This window comes from Choristoneura fumiferana, chromosome 3 (assembly GCF_025370935.1).
Source record: "Choristoneura fumiferana chromosome 3, NRCan_CFum_1, whole genome shotgun sequence".
In the NCBI taxonomy this organism is placed as follows: Eukaryota; Metazoa; Arthropoda; class Insecta; order Lepidoptera; family Tortricidae; genus Choristoneura; species Choristoneura fumiferana.
Window position 1 is genome coordinate 19,915,107 of NC_133474.1, and position 18,378 is coordinate 19,933,484.

Sequence of the window (18,378 nt, forward strand, 5' to 3'; positions counted from 1 at the left end):
CCATTTAAAAAGGTCGATATTTGTAAACGGCAAAATCAAACCAAGATTAGCAGAAAAATAATATATATAAAAACAACGCTAAAATAGTTAAATTCATTTTGACATAGCGATGTATGCCTTTTTTTTGTAGAGAAAAAAATAAATGATATAAATATTGGTAAATTACTTTAGTTTATAATCACGTGGTATTTCCATAAATTCGCAACATTCGCACTCAGCTAACAAAACGCAGCGCCTACGATATTATAGTAAGAATATGTCGGCGAAGGTGTGTGTCCCATTCATGCATGCCGTGTCGTAACAGCGGCCCAATTAGAGTCATTACATCATTCCAATGGCGATTCAATGTCCGACTATGGTTCGCTATGGTGATAATCAACAGGCTGACTGACTGACGTGCAACAATGCCGTTGCGGATCATAGCAACATCGATTGACGTTGTTATTAACTGGACTCGCTGAAGCGAGTTCACCACGAAATTCCTAAAGTTCACTTCGTGAGTTATAAATGGCTTGTAAACTACGCACATACTTTGAATAAACCTAGGGTCACCAAATGGCAGCCTGCGGTCCAAATTTAGACCGGTGACGCATTTTGAAAAGAGATTTTACATCTCACAGTGAGTTGCGTCAAGTTAAATGATATTGTCCCGGATAACTCACGTCTTAAATCGAGTTTAGCTCGACATGTTTCGGGCTAATCCGTAGCCCTTCTTCTTAGGAGCAACGCGACTCGGCGGCTGCTGCAACACGCGCACTGCGCGCCACAGCTTTAAGACGTTAGTTATACGGGACAATAATATCATTTAATATGAGTGTCTCACGGTAGTTTCAAAATTGCATCAATTGTTGAAGCAAGACCTAATGATATGATTGGTTTTATCGTTTAGTAACTTGCTAATTGATAGTCAGTCATCAACACTAACAAATGATCCATCAGTTTGTAATATTCAAAACTGCCTTGTTTGCAATTTTTGATAATCCCTTGTGTAGTTATAAAAATCTTTATACGTAAATTTATACTAGAATATAATTATATTTAACTTTTTAAATTGTTCTACTACGAATTGTACATAACGTAGAACAACATGCAAAATAATATAAATTAGCCTGTTTAAAGTACAATTTGTTGCAATTTGTTGTATCTTGTACTAGATTTTCCAACTCACCTGTTGTTCCGAAGTGACCTCCTCTCTGCTGCTGTCATCTGTAACAGAAAAAGGATGGTTAGAGCGATCATTGAGCTTGGCCAGCTGGCCTGTAAGTACAAGTAGACCGTGGAAATTCGCAGCCTTCGAAATGCATTGATCTACCTTTCGACTACATTCGAGAGCGTATTCTCACAATACACAGGTTGCTAACAGTACTGCAACATGTACTCATGATGCGTATATGTGTGCGTGAACGCACACCGCCGTAATGTAACTAGTAAGTATTAAACTAACCTTGTCTTGTGTTGCGTGATTTATTTGATTACTATCCGCTATACATAATAACGCTTTAAAGGTAAATTTACTATAGCTTAGGATAGATTGTCAGTGTGAAATATTTAAAAGATACATGAATTGTAAAGAGAATAGTTAATTATAACATGGTATAAGAACAGGCAATAAGAGTAGATAATATGTTTCTAATTAAAAGTCGAATCTGATTTAAACAGTCTTAAATAAATTACCGTCAGGAGCTGCTATACGAGTACATTTTTTCTAACCTCGAGACCAGCAATCTGCTGGTTTGGTACCATTTCGTAGCATGCGCATTTTTTTTTCTTTCTTTCAAATCATCCCGCTATCCCTCTGCTCCGACTCTGTGTGCTGCAGCACAGGTTACGCCACAGTCTAATAACTACGATTCCACGTGACGTCGCCTGCTCTTCGCAGGTCGAGGTCGACGACCCACCCCTGTTCCACACCGGAGCGGCTGATTTGCCAAATTGCGGAAAGTATAGCGTCTCTAAGTGGATGTCCCCAGCGCTAAAGAAGTTCAAGCCGGTCTCGTAATTTACTTCCAAGAAATTTGGATAGAGTTCTGTTTTAAGCAATTTCCTAGTAGCCGATATAGACTTAACATAACCTATACCTACTTATGTGTCTGTGTCGACTCTGATTGGAAAAAAACGCTACTGTGAAAATAAGCTTCAGTAAACTAGCATATTCGGAAAAAAAGCATTGGGAAAAAATGCGAACGGAAATTTTGCTACTCGGAAATAACGACTTTGGGAATTTTATCTAACAAACCCTTTTGTAGACTGTACTTTCATTGTCATCCAACTTACATATATATACGAAATTTCAAGTCAATCCGACCACTGGAAGTGGGTCAAAATGCAAGATTTGACCCAAAAAAATAACATGGCAAGTTAAATAAAAGCTTATAGTTAATGACGTTATCATGAAGTATATGTAAGTGAACAAATACAAACAATTAAAACCACACGATGTTGACGTTGTAATTCAAACTTAGACATTTACCCCATTAACAACACCATGAAACATCCCTATTCTGCCACAGAATGATTTAATTAAGTTCAACTTATTCAACGTTTAAGTATAAAAGGGCGTCTGGCGAGCTTAATAATAAAACATAGCCCAGCTTTTGACCTTGCTCGGGCCTATTAGCTTAAAGTTTGCGTCACTCGGCAGTAAACATGACATAAAAGCTCACTAATTTAGTAATTTTCCACAGTACTTGAACGATTAACTCCAGTTTTACGATCTTTGTAAGCATCTAGCTTTTAATTTAACATATATGCCTGCGAGCTTTCGTAATTGTTCTACTTTTTTACTAGCCATTGCCTGCGACTTCATCTAGGAAAGTTTTTTTCACCTAATACTTCCGTTTTAGAAGTAAGGCGTCTTTATTTACGTTGTTAAAAATCAAAAGCATGAGTTCACATTTTAAAGCACAATTTACATAACGAAAACTCGGGTTTAATCCGCTCCTCTTCATTACGATATAATATAACAGTTAACTCAACAACTTTAGGAATACATTTTCATTAAAAATTAAATGTTCTCCACAATCGGAACAAATTCCTTAAAATTAGAGACTGTTTCCTATTTTGACAAAAACAACAATAATAACATAGGATAAATGAATAAACGCTCCTCCTTTTATCAACGCGACACAACTCATCCCAAAAAACAACGAATTAATTAAGGTATAAGGGCTCCCGCCCTGTTGCTGTGCCTATCCTTACTGCACGCCACCGAACATACAAGCATAGGGTTAAAATTGTCCTTCAATTCAATACCCCAAGTATCTCTACAAGAAAATAAGAATAACCATCATAATTCAATACAACACAGCTCGATAATCCTGTTCGGGAATTTCACATGTCATCAACATAGCCAACGTACCTACATTTTATCATGTCATCAACATAAACTACGTAAGAGCAGGAACGCGGTGCGCGGTCCAGCGATGGCCTTATCTGATATAAAATGATCTTAATTAAACAATATTTCGACAGATTCCGCACTTATCTTGCTAATCTTGGTCAAGGGCGATAACTGCTTGTTTGTAAACATAACTGGATTAAATGCCAGTTCTTATTAGGTTTTTATCATAGTATTTTTTCATAGGTATGGTTTCCTAATTAGCATCTGACAATTTAAATACTTCATCGAATAAAACTTATTAATGTGTATACCGCTTAAGCTTAATCTTAAGATTAAGCTTATTTGAAACATGAATATGCAAAGATTTATTCAGAGAGCACAAGCACATTTGCTCAGAGCGTTCACCCGCGAGCGTGACAAAGTCATCCCGGCATATCATTATTACTGGCAAATACAACATTCTGCTTGCTTACATAAGTTCTTAGATTCACCATGCAACAGCCATCCGTAACTCACAAGTATAAGTTTAGTTTTCGTCAAACACACTACGACAAACTAGGTTTTTTTGGCAAAACTTTTCGTCTAAATAGGCCTCGTTCCACGATCTGATTCTGCAGATTGCCGCAAAAAGAGTTAACCAGACGTACAGTTTTGCGAAAACGTTTACTGTTTTATTAATTTATAGTTCAAAGCACCGGCGCTATGGCTGCCACGGTTCGTAAACTGGAGTCAAAACACAAATAGGTATTTCTTCTTTGAAAATGGCACAAAAATGTTAAATTAGAAAAAGACAGAGCAGCAGGCTTTTCCTTTAATCATGGGTAAATTGGGTCTCTTTATAGAGATACCCAGGTTTAATAATATGAGACAAGTGTTCTATTTAGTGAATCATTTCAGGACACACAACGTCATGTGTCGGAATCTAAAGAGTTACTGGACCAGGTTACTACGATAAGAATGATCATTGAAGATGATCTCTGTTACTGTACGTATACAAGTAAAAGCTATATCATTGCATGTATCTTCAAATGACTCTACCATACATGTAGAGCGACAATCGTAAAGCAGGACGTCCACCAACGTGATGACCTGATTAAAGTCGTAGGCTTACGGTGGATGCAGGCCGTTTCCAACCAAAGCTACTGTAGGCCTATGGGGGAAGCCTTAGGCCTATGTCCAACAGTGGAACGTCCTACGGCTGATATAATGATAATGATGGACCAATAGCCACATCACAGGTTCTATTCCATTTCCCACTAGATTGTTCCAATTTATGTAAAATGTTCCACGACAAATCGCAGGGCGGCTTGAGGCCCACAAAAACGTAATGGCCTCACGTAAACGGATTCCTATAGGCACGTGCGTGATGAGGAACGTAATCAATTTTGACGCATATACGCGTCATGCAGATAGACTGGGTTTTTTATGCATGAGTAATTTTGATATTCTATATGATTTGCATGAGCGTAGGAAGGGGCGGTGTTGCCATCTGCGTATATAAAAACTGATATGACTTTTAGTGCTTAGGTACCTAATAATGAACAATACTATGTTAGCGCCCCTATTTTTTTAGAGAATCCCGATGTACTAAATGAAGTTAAACGCATGAGTTAATATACTAACTTTGATGTTTTAGGCTCTGCCAGCTCTAGACCTTTAACCTCGTAAGTCCTCACACACTTTACAAAGTACAAATCAATTGTTAATGATGTGTGTGTAATAGATTAGACTATTTTTTCATTATTTTTTTTATGATAATAACTTTTCAAGAATTTTAAATCAACCTACTCGAATTTTTTTTTAATTTGATTTAAAGATCAGAGGCTATAATCGTACGCTTCTTCTGCGAAGAATTTTTAATCGCTGTCCCAACTAGCTATGCAAATTTCCCGGATAAAAAGTACCTATTCTAAATGTTGATCCAGATGGAGTAACAAAACACCCCAATAACTTGTCAAAATTTCTCATTTATAATATTAGGAAGTTTTTCCTTGTTTCATAAAATAATTAACACTTAAGTAATAACTAACAAACGTGATGAGCAATTTATACTTCTAGTAATTAATTAAAGATATCAAAGATTACAGATGATAAACAAAAAGCTTTTCCATGTCGAATTGACATCTCAATAACACTAGCGTAGTGATATCTTAGTAGTTACTTGTTTTTAAATTATAATTTATTTATTTCGAGATCAGGGTGAAGACCAAAAAGTTGCACAGCATTAAAGCTGCGTTAGCACGTAGTTTTAATTTCCATTAACTTTTTCCATTCTGACACAAAAATTAATAATACATTTGTATGGATAATTTTCGTATCATGGATAAGCGTAACAGACAGACGTACACACAGAGTTACTTTCGCATTTATAACATTAAGTAGGGATTAAAGAAAAAAAATATTTTTTTAAAGTGATATGAATTATAGCACCCATTGGAAATATGCGCTGCTGGTAATATAATTAGCAATATGAATGCATAGATAATTTGTACATCAAATATTAATTTGAGGAAGTGCTTTGTACCTATAACATCCCACGCCTACACTCCTGGTCAGCTAAATGACATTGACGTGACGTGAGACGACTCCTTTACCAACTGGTTCGGTCTAGACTTTCTATGCCACTCGAAGAAGGTAAGCTGTCAATCTAACAATCGACCTCGCATCCCACTTGCATATTGCTTTACTAAGTGTACCTACATAAATGCGCGTAGGTATATTATAGAGCGAATCGAAACATAACTAGGTAGAGCATGAGTATGCCGAGCTTAGAATAAGACGGGTCCATCTCTTGTTGCGGGTATCGTATGGACTTGATGATAGAATGGCCAGCAGCGCTTTGTATACCTATATAACTCTGGACTGGGAGGAGGCCTACGTCCAACAGTGGATATCCTATGACTGATATGATAATGATGATCATGAACTCTGGACTGTGGTGTGGAACGCTATAAAACTACCACGCATTTTCCCAAAAAGGTAGACTCATGATAAAATGCCGACGTCCTCTATATCGATCCTCAACAGACGACCGCGGCCAAATTCTCAAGAGTATAGGAACTACCTACCCTACCTAGTTTATATTATAGGATAAGTTTGATAGGATAAAATTGCATGAAAACTGAGCGCGTCTCGCCATCAAACGTAGCAGTTTGGCGAGAATATATAATGTGTAGTACCTAAGTTGTAATTTGAATATATAAATAAATTAAAAAAAAAGTAAAAGAGAAGAAGAAGAGTCCGAGAGAGTACAAAATAAAGCAAAAACAGAACCACAGAAACTAAGTTTTTGCTTAGCAAATTGGTGTTTCGTTCGAGTATTTTTAGTGAAAAGTGTGATAGTCACGATGAAAGAGAAATCCCCATTTAATTTCTGCTCTAGTATTTGCAGTCTCACATCCCTAGTTTCAGAAATCAAGTTTGACTTCTTATTTTAATCTTTGGCGTTATTTAGTTATTAGCGTGTCCTCAGTTGCAGCAATCAAGTTCGGATAGGCCTTTACTACGAAGTGCAAAATTCGATCTTACCGTCCCGCTGGCGCTTATAATCATTTAATACAAGAGTGAGAGGGACGGTATGATACGAACTTCAATTTTCAAATTTCGTAGTAGCCCCTCAGAAATAAAATTTGACTTCTCATTTTTATCTTTGTCGTTATCGGTGCGTCCTCAGTTGCATTAATCAGCGGGCCTACTACGAACTTCTAAAATCGAATTTCGTGTCGTTCCGCCTCTCCGACACTTATACTATTTAATACGAGAGTAAGACGGACGGCACGATACGAACTTCGACTTTCGAATTTTGGAGTAGGCCCTCAAGTTCGAATCAGGCCCGCTATTGATTTTGGCGGGAGCGGCGGGTTTCGTCATTGGCCCAAATCTGACTGATCGCGATAAGATAGCGGTTTGTTGACGTTGATACAGCGCGGGCGCAAGGCCGTCGCCTATCGTTATTGGAAAACCATCTGCAAATTGAAGCTGCTACACCTTATAGGAGGTGTAGATGTGGTGGAGGAGGTTGAGCGCCGGAAGTGGAGATGGGCAGGACACATAGCTAGAATGGACCACTACCGCTGGGTGCGAAGAATACTAGAGTGGAGACCACGTGTCAACACTCGCTGTAGAGGAAGACCTCCTTAGAGACGGACGGATGACATCCGGCAGAAAGTCGGCACTTACTGGATAAAGGTGGCAGGGGACAGACAGAAGTGGAAACGTGAAGAGCAGGCCTACTTTCGAAGACGGACGCAACAAGGGCTGCTATAGTATTAGATAGATACTACGAGGTGCAACATTCGAAGTTCTTATCATATCGTCCCGCTGACGTCTGCATTTAATACGAGAGTGACCAAGACGGCACGAAACAAACTTCGATTTTTGAATGGCAGAGTAGCCCCCTCTGGACCAGCTGTTGCTCCTTAACTTTATCTGCCTTCTGTGGGAACTTTGCACCATCCTGAGATAAAAAAAAGCCTATGTTAATCTGGAAAAGTGTTGCACCTTACCAAAGAAGTTTAAAATCGATTCGTTAGTTTCAGAAATTAGGCAGTACTTACTCCTATATACGTAGGTATAGACACGTATGATATGGTGTGCAAGTGTATGTACGTAGCTAAGGATGTTCACTAATTGGAGTCCAACTTTTCCATCTCCAACTTTAGTTTAGTACCCTACAAGTGGGAGCTAGTAGGCCTAGTAGCTGTCGGTCTTAACTAAGCGCCATATTTTCCTAATCAACCGGTGGAAAACCTTATCAGCAAATATGATCAGTTCTCAAAAACTGCAAATGAGTGGTCCCTTTATATTATCATTAAGAGGAGAAACCAGAAATGCTATAGTTTTGGAGCAAATAAAAACGCACACTTCTAAGATAATTTTGATTGGTTGCAATAATCTTTTGCTTGCTTTATTATAAATGACAAAGATCAAGTCACATGTTCACATAACGTGTCTCAAAAAGGTCTGCGACTTATTATCCAACTTGAGTTAATATCTAAAATGCATTATCTCCATACACAGCCTCAAGTTATTATTAGTTCAGCATATTGGCGTAACTCGCTTTCCCGCTATTTTGCAATATCTAATAATGTAGCGTTATCAAAGGCGATATCAATATACTGCTATCAGTTAATTAAGGATAGTTACGGCGATCTCCGGTACAGTGCGTACGCGATCGGTATGGCTGAATCATCGTGTGTGTCAATCATTCAAACTATGTTTTTTTTTACAACAAAATTACCTAGATTTCATGTGTTTAAAATACATTTATTTAAATTCAGATTAAAAATTAATCTATTTGAAAACACTACATAAAATCTCTACAATTACAGGTATATCTAGCAAGGAGACCATCAACGTTTTTCAGTTTTTGTTAGCTTTTACCCCCGTACATGTCGGTCGACGTCCACGTCGACGTGTGTGGGTTATGTAAATCTTGAACAATTTGATGGGAATACAAATATCTATATTACACGTACGATATTACATCATCGATGTTCCATTATATGGGGGAAAATATCGTTTGAAATATTAAATGGTATTATTAGTTATTTCCAAAGCCTAAAGCAAAATAAACATTTTACTTATTTATGTAATGACTTGCCTATGCTTGATGCACATACTTATTTGACAAGATAAGCTTACTTCTAACCGGGATTTGTAAAATATTTTCACAATATTTTAACAAAAAATGGAACCGACTTCAAAAACCTTGAAAATATTCTACTAGTTTGAAGTCGGTGCCTCAGCACGAGCCAGCAGGAGTGGAACTATAGTCGTCTACCTCACCTACATACAATATATTGTGCCGGTACCTACAGTCTTCTTTATCAGGGTCCAGTTCACCAAATGATACTTTCTGAATGTAAATACTTGACTTGATGTTAAAAATGCCAAAATCGCTATAGGTGTGCTTTAAAAATTCGAGGGTTGCCCTCGATTTCTCTAAGATCCCATCATCAGATCCTGACTTGGTGGGAATGGGACCACCTCGGAAGTATGTCCTTTAGAACTAAAAAAGAATTTTGAAATTCGGCCCACAATTGGCGGAGTTATCGCGTAACAAAATATACAAAAAAAACATACACTCGAATTGAGAACCTCCTCCTTTTTTGAAGTCGGTTAATAAAATATAATCATTTGCCTATTGCAGGTTCTAAGCAGTAACCTCTGGATGAGGACATTAAAATCTGATCTGTGGAGAAAACGAGGAAACTATCATACCTATGTAGGGAAACCATAAAAACTGTTATAGTTCAGCTATAGAAGCACAAGCTCGGAAGCTTCGAAAGTTAATTGGTGCTGAGTGGGACAGATAGTGGTGGAATATAGGACGCCCGGGGCGCGGGCTTTCTAAGATCTCTAGCTCAAGGAAAGCTAAACTAAACATGTAGAGTTACGGCAAATTGATGAATCTAACGTTTTGTGTTAGTTAACCAGTCGTCGTTCGGTCAGTCCGGTGCCCTTAGTGTAAGTTTTCGGTTACAAAATACGTCTCGATCGCGTTTGCGTTAAAATCTCAATTTGTATGCAAACACGAACAGCGCCTCTAGCGGAACGTTTGGGATGTTCGTGTTTCCATACAAATTGAGATTTTAACGCGAACGCGATCGAGACGTATTTTGTACCGAAAACTTACACTAAGGGCACGGGAGTCGGTCGCAAACAAGTTATAGGGAGGTCGCGAAAATCACCCTACGGTACGAGAATACAGTCACGAGCACTGTTAAAATTAAATAAATGCTAACCACAATCATGTAAATTCAATACGAAAATATTTCCGTATTTACTTATGATAATGTTTGTTTGCTGCTTAAACAAAACTCTCGTCTCCCACGTTCGCATAGTAAACAATGCTACTTAGTTATGAATGTGTTTATATTTTGTTACATAAATGAATAAAGATGGGACACAGAATGTAAATTTATTTAATCTAGAGATTGCTTGAATAGAAACCCTTTTGGTCCGGCGCCGTGAGCACATCGTGGCGGGTTATCGCACAGATAAGATAAAGTAGCGGTGCTGTACCACAAACAACGTAGGATAATGAGGCAGTGCTTGACACTTCTATTTTTGCCGCATTATGTTGACACGCCTGATAATAAGTATGCATTTATTCTATTTGATAGGTAAGGTACACATCGTATGTTGTTAAAAAGATTGTCCGGTATAATTAGGTTAGGTACAGGTAGGTATTTTGATACAAGGTTTACAACCATCAATTAGATATCTTCAGGCAAATAATTAGAGTTACTGTAAGTATAATAAATGATAACACAATTTTATATACTACTGTTACGCTGATAATCGTTATCATCCAAATGTTTATTATTGAAGAATTTATTCTAACTTTCACGTCATAAATTTTGCACTTATACTTATTGTTTATTCGCAAATTAGACGGATCGAACTAAAAAGTTTATTTGCTTATTCCAATTGACAAAGCAATTAAATGACTAAGCTTGAAATGTATTGCACTTCTTTACCGCTGACTGCATGGTGTACGCCAATATTTTAGTTTGTGGCAGTAACCGCTGCGGGCAGCGCGGGCAATACAAACGAATGTGACGAGAGCGGCCGGGGTCAAACGTGCTTGAAATCTTGAGAAAATTCCTATTAAGTAAAGTACGTTGCAGTAAGTAAGTTGCAGAAACAAAGAAAAAGATAATCATTTAATAGGCCATAATCAGCGGATGGCCAGCGGCGTTGTAACGAAATCGAAATTTTAACAATATCGGAGCGCGGATAAGGACATGTCGTGAAAGTGAGATCGCCCGCGCAAAAAGTCGCGTCACGACACGACGCCGCGCCGCGGCCGCCGCGCCGAACGCACATTGTTGTGGTCGTCCAAAACGAGCTAAGTGACTCTTAATAACCGTTTAGAAAGTTGTAATTTTATCATTATTATGCCCGACAATTTTCGCTGGTGAGGTGAAAAGTTCACAATTACGAGAAATCTCCTGCTTCCGTGCTTAGCACCCATTAGTGATAGAGACAGAGCAAACCGTATCGCACTGCGAGCAGCCCGATCGAGGCCGACGGCCATACGCTCACATCGAACCATAACTTTGCTAAAGAAACGCAATCTTAGAAAGTAAGATCGCTGATTATTATGGTTAATCACACAGACTGACAGGCAACGTGAACCGTTTCACCTATTAGGCCGAAATACTCTCATCCGAAGGTCATAATTTAAGCCGCGATAAGTCCAAACATTCCGCCGGAGCGCGTACGAACAATGGCTCGTGAACAGAAAAAATGATGTATAATTTTGTATTAGACAGAGGCTTGAACCATTCGCCACGCCAAAGTCGTTCACATAGAGATTGCTTTCAATAGCGAGGTGCGAGCACAAATGGCCGGCAGCTTATCGTTAAAACGAAATATGAAATTGGTAAAAATAAAATCACAGACGTCACAATGGAAGCTACACTAAAAACTGATAGAGATAATATAATAATGGAAAAGTAGAAAGCAAAAATGTAGTAACATCACAGCAGACAATTCGATTTAAACGTAAAGTTTACTGGAAACGTAAGTAATTGTTCAACTAATTTATTCCTAGCGTATAACATGAGGAAGAAAAGGCGACAAAAGCCTTAGATGTAAACACTGCGACAAGCGTGACAACTCGTGCGGTAACGCGCCGTCGTCCACTCTTTTGCTCAACCAGTGTAAGGATATTACTGTCTGAAACGTAACTTTTGAATAACAATGAAATTGCACGTAACAATGTAGCTTACAAAGTGTTTTCCATACATTATTGAAGACAATAAGTAGTATAATTTTGTGGAGAAACTGAACTCAGTGAATTGAGAAGTTTATCAGAAAAGAAAGTGACAATGTAATGAATATAATAAATGTATGATAGAAAAGAAAATAATGCCACATGGAAAATAGCGCGTCATCTTGACATTTGTATTTCTTTTATGGCAGCGAGTATTTTTGACACAGAATTATAAGCTTGGATTAGTTTTCACGTTCACTATACGTTTCTATGATGCAGGCCGTTTTAGGTAGCTGTTACTTGGTCAGTAAGTATAACCGATCCAGTCTTCGAGAACTAATTCATACAATTACATATGTTCTGCAGCTTTCATGCGATATTTCTCAGATAACAGATAATTAATTTTACCATTAGTCATATTTTAAGATAATTCACTTGTGTATTACAGTTATGCCTTACACCTCATAACGCCGGGGCATGAATTAATTGAAGAATAGAGACGTAAATTCAATACGAAAAAGAAAATGGTTTGTATCAGCCATTGGATGCATCGCTGATAAAAAAACGGGGACACGACAGTTTGTCAAGGATTAACAATGAGAAAAGTAAATAGACTCGTTTCCGTGGCTGTGTGCAGAAAGTGTCAACTAGCCAGTGACGAGATGTCAACAATCCTACTTTGGCGAAAAATTCAATACGCGCTTGTTAAAAAAAGGCAAAATTCTGGCAAAATTTTAAAGGCACTTAGGTAATTATTTGCCACAATCGCCATGTATCTTGATCGAATGATTGCATGAATTAATGAACTAAAATAATTTCCTTGCTCACCCGCGACCTTACGATAGCTAAGCTTATGCAAAATATGCGTGTTGTGCAGTTGCCAGTTCCTCCTCCACACTGTAAGAACACACACAAACTCACACCAACGCCATCTATCACCACACACACTACACTGACGCGTTTCGAACTCAAACAGAGCTCATCTTCAGAGTGACACAACCGTACACCATGCTATCAGTTGTTAGACTAACGAACCACAACCACCGTTTTAACTTGTCACTGTAACTCCCCAAGTACCCACATACGTTTTATGAAACAAAAAAAAACTACCCACAAATTATTAATAAATTTTTTAACACGCATATTTTGCATAAGCTTAGCTATCGTAAGGTCGCGGGTGAGCAAGGAAATTATTTTAGTTCATTGATATGGACCTCCGCAAAGTAACGCCTGATTCAATAAATTATGCATGAATTAACAAAATGCGTGAATGTATAAACCTACACGTGACTAGAGCATCGCCTCTTAGTCACTTATGAAGCTTTTTATCAGCCAAGAGAAAACAAAAACCGTGAAGCTGTCAAGAGGAACGACGAGTCTGTTAATTTAATTGAAAGGCATTCTAAATGCGCGAACGCCACGTCTTGCAATTCCTTCCATTTTAATGGACAACGCGAAAACCAAGCGCGCTGCAACATGCCATATTATACCTATGTAAATGCAGTTAATGTATGCATTATCCCAGGAGACGACGCGAGTCTTTAACGAACTTAAGGCGCATTGCTTCGCTCATCAAAATGCCTTTCGTGAAAAGAGAAATTAAGACACTCTTTCTATTAACGCGGCTTGTAAAATGTCAATCAAAATCATGCTGATATGAATATTTACATTACTTCCATTGTATCTAACCTTAACACATATAACAGCTAAGTGAAAATGACTAATCTTAAAATGATGAATGGCTTTTGGGAATTTATTCACGTTCAAGCTGAGTTGTAGTGAAGATGTAGATAGAGACGACATGACCTGCACAACGTGTGCAAAGAGTGCGAGCGCAAATAGATGGTAATGCATTAAACGTGTTCCTCGCGAAACCAAAACATATTGATAATTAGAAAGACGTTAATAAATCTAAATTTAACTCTTATGCCCTGAAGGGAAAGACGATTTTACATTGTAAAGATTCTCATAAGGACTGTTTATTCGTGTAGACCATTTAAACAGATTAGACAGAGTACACTAATATATACCCGCTGGAGAAGTCTAACTATTCTATAGAAGTTGTTGAATGAATGAACGCTCAAATCACAGCGAAAAGTATCATGACGTTTACTAGTGCACACAACTTATCTTGAGTTTCTCGAATAACTTCGACAGGTATTGCAATTTCAACATGAAAGTTATGAACATCATAAACGTTAAAATGTTTAGTTCAGCAAATAGTAAAGCACTTTGCATCATGAAAGTTTAGTTTCACTTTTCCGTTCAATTATATAAATTTAAAATAATCTCATATAATATAGGATATTGATCGAAAAGAGGTATTTTTTCAACATCATCTGACCGTAAACGGGCAACAATGACGCATAAATATGCATGGGATGCGCACAAAGGCACCTGCCCCATGGGAACGGCGCGAGCGCAGGGCGCGAGTAGGGCATGGATACCGGTATTCGGTATTACCGAAAAACCGGGATACCGGTCATTTTTTCCCCTCTTTTAATACCGGTATTAAATATATACAAAACCGGTTTTTCGGTATTTTGACTTGTGCTTAAAATAGTAAACCTACCTAACTGGACCGTTTGTCCCAGGTATACATAGTCGTCAACAACTTCGAGCGCAGAGCCCCCGACTATTGCGGGAGTTGGGATGGGACAACATGGACATTAGTTAGACATGACTTTCGTCTTGCCCATGTTCATTTTTAGGCCAACTCGGTCGGAAACTGCTGAGGTCGGCGAGCATAGCACTGAAGTCTTCCATGGTCTCAGCCATGACTACAATATCGTCAGCGAATCGAAGGCGAGTGAAGTACCCGCTATTAATGTTGATGCCTCGTCCTTTCCAGTCCAAAACCTTAAAAGCATCCTCCAATGCAACGGTGAACAGTTTCGGAGCGATCACATCTCCTTGTCTGACTCCCCGCTACAGAGGAATAGGCTTCGTGCTCTGATCATGCAATCGGACGGACATAGTGGCGTTTTTGTACAGACACTAGACACTTCAACACTCCGATATACCGGTAGTCAACTGCACCGCTGGAGAGCCTGCATCACAGCCCAAGTCTCGATCGAATCGAAGGCTTTCTCGTAGTCCACAAATGCAAGGCAAGGGGGAAGTTATACCTTCGGTCTTCTGTATAACCTGCCGCAACGTACATGTGGTCTACGGTACTATAGGTTTTCGGAAGCCGGCTTGTTCGTGAGGCTGGAAATCGTCAAACCTGCTTGCGAGACGATTTGTGATGACCCTGAAAAACAGCTTGTAAACATGGCTCAGAAGTGAGATGGGTCTATAATTCTTCGGCAAGGTGTAATCACCTTTTTTCAAGATGAGCACCACCACTGTCTTCTGTTCCATGCTTTCGGTGTTCCCCCTTGGTGGAGAACGGAACTAAACGGCGTCTTAAGGTCCTTAAGGACTGGTTTACCACCCGCCTTCAAGAGTTCGGCTGTAATTTCATCGTCACCCGGGGCTTTGTCATTCTTAAGCTATTTGAGGGCCAGACTAATCTCGTACAGGCTGACGTCTGGGATGTCTTCGTGATAGTGTCGGGTTAATCTAGCCCCCGAGGGCTCTTTAGCTAGATTTTCGACGGGTGTTCGGGTTGTCGTGTCGCTATCCATAAAACCTCTCGTTTTCCCCCAACAGCTCAGTATTGGATGAAATGATTCTGCCGTCGTCGGTCTTCAACTTCATTAACCGGCTTTGACTTACAGACAGATCCCTGGTAAACACCTTAGAGCCTCTGATACGCTCAATAGCCTCTTCAATGATATTTATTAGTATTAAATCGGCGTACATCGCGCTTCAGAGATTTTGAGATCTGTCTATTGAACTGCTGATAGCGACAATTAAGCGTCACCAGAACTGTAGCAGCATCTCACGCCTCACCTCCATGAGCCTAAGGCCAGAGCGCGAGAGCTTATTGGTTCTAGTACGGCGGGTTTTGAAGGAGTTAGATCCGATCGTATGGACAGCTTCCACAAACCGTCGTTGTAATCGTCCACGTCGCTACCTAGGCATTCGAAATGGCTTTGAAGTTTGAGCTGAAAGCTCTCGGTGTTTTGGAGCTGAGCTGGTTCCGGGCGGAGCGAAGATTTCATCAGTAGAGGCCTTTCAAGCTTGAACTGGATATTTAATGATCCTCGTACAAGCGAATGAAATTATGCGAAAATTTGGTTGGGAACTAATAATCGGTGAAACAATTTTCACCGAAGAATTAGAGAATCCAATTCCATATTATATAAGTATTAGTTAACAATTAACAACTTAAGTTTTTTAATTTAATACTTGCTCATTAAAAGGGAAGTTTATTAATTGCTTTTCATGTATATTGGTTATATTTCAACAAACAACAGACTTATACAGAAAGAAAGAAAAATAAAGGGAAAATATGGAAAATACCGAAAAATTACCGAAATACCGGGATACCGGTTTTCAAAATTTGAATACCGGAATAATACCGGTATTGCCATCAAGCCCAATACCGCATAGCCCTAGGCGCGAGGGCGTCACGGGCCGCGGCAGCCGGCTCCGGAGTCGTCAGCCGGAACATCGGGCAAGGTGCAAGGCCACTGGCACAAGGAGCTACATATACACGCACTTTTACAACATTCCCCAACAGGTCATCCGTGAACCAGGATAACTTGTTGAAGGCTCTAGGTATCGACGACATTCTTCATTTGAGCTTTTACAATTGTGGTTAATTCTATTTAGATTTAACAAAACTATAAACTTTAATTTGAACTAAATAACCTCAAACTGAAAGTCTTATAAAGTTTCAACACAACGTAACCTAATCACGCTAACCATAATTACTAATAAAAGTAAAATTTCACCGCAATATATCAAAAGTTGTCGTGTTCAGCGGCCATTCCGGCCGAAACTCGATAAGTCGAAAACCTCGCAAGTGGTATTTAGAACACCGCATCGGACATTGCGGCGCACGCGACGATATCCTACACTGCAGTTATGACACTAGCAATTTGAAATGGACAATAACCCAAATGGTATGGAAACGAATGGGTGACGATTCCAATTCGGTCGACTCACATTCGAAATGGCATTCCGCGAAACAGTGTCAAGTGCAAACCGAGAAGTGCGTGAGAGTAGGTACCTCTGACGTCGAATGTGGGTGACTACCAAAACATCGTAATTCATAGAGAAGGCGTGTTTATTTCAAAATTCAATTTTGTGTGGAAGAGAACATGAAGATTGAGTGTCGAGAAATGAAATTTGATGAGTTGCTCTTAATGGGTCAAGATATCATGTCGCCATTTATTCTGAGATAGCGATACTTTCTCAGTATTTACGCTGATGCAGTACTTGATTTGTTACGGGTATTCGAACGATTCATAGTTTTGATATGCTGTATCTTATTCTTTTTCATTACGCGCTTTGAGAGCTGGTTGATAAATAATTTCTGTGTTTTGTTCAAGCAATACAAATTCGCATTTTTATAATCAAACTTTTACTTTCTTTTATAATCGGACGACTTTTGCCCGACCATTTTAAAATCATAAACCCGCTGCTTCTCACGGTTTTTAAGATTGTTCAGGAATTTAATTACGTCCACTTGGTTCGTTGTTTTAATTTGGATTAAAAAGTGCGAGCTTTGTTGGATTTTGCTATCTGTACTGTATAGTAAAATAAAACAATGTCAAGAAGCGTTAACGGCGCTTTTGGCATTGGCAATGAACGTTGCATCAGCTGCGTGATTACAACGTGCCGCGGCCGCGCCGATAATGACAGACGAGAATTTGACAGCTTCATCTTTGTAAGTCAATTCGTACAAGCTTATTTACGGGTGCCGACAGGCAGCTGTTCTTAATTTCGTCAACCTGCTCTTGATGTTGAAATGATTACACTTTTGGTGTGTTCAAAACGACGGCATATTTCAGAATTCATGTCTTTATAATAATAATAAATAATAATAAATTTCTTTACTTAGGCATTTTTATTAAACCCATACAATTTACAGTTAAAAATGAAAATTAAAAACATAATCAATACATTATCATAATCATTATCATTTCATTTTATTCTTGGTACTTCCTATTGATTATGTTAGTTATAAAATAAATGCTTCTTATTCTTATTCTTTTGAAAGCTGAAGGTAAGTACATACATTTTATCAATTAAATTTCATTGTTCAAGCTTTCACTTTACATTTATAAAAGTTATATTCTAACAATAAACATGTTAAATCTACTCTACTGATTACTACCATTTTACTCGTATTGTAGATAGCTCTCTTTCATATTGGTGATCGATTTGAATTAAACATTCTATATCAGATATCAAATTA

The 18,378-nt window shown here is 38.6% G+C and overlaps 1 protein-coding gene across 1 annotated transcript in view; it reads right to left on the bottom strand.

Annotated features, from left to right (window-relative positions):
- LOC141426885 (protein spire-like) overlaps positions 1-18,378 on the bottom strand; it is a gene marked incomplete at its 5' end in the record, with an annotated part of 250,088 nt that overhangs the window by 199,498 nt on the left and 32,212 nt on the right. Inside the window, 1 exon segment of the mRNA XM_074086122.1 lies at positions 1,169-1,206. Coding sequence (XP_073942223.1) covers positions 1,169-1,206 — 38 coding nt within the window.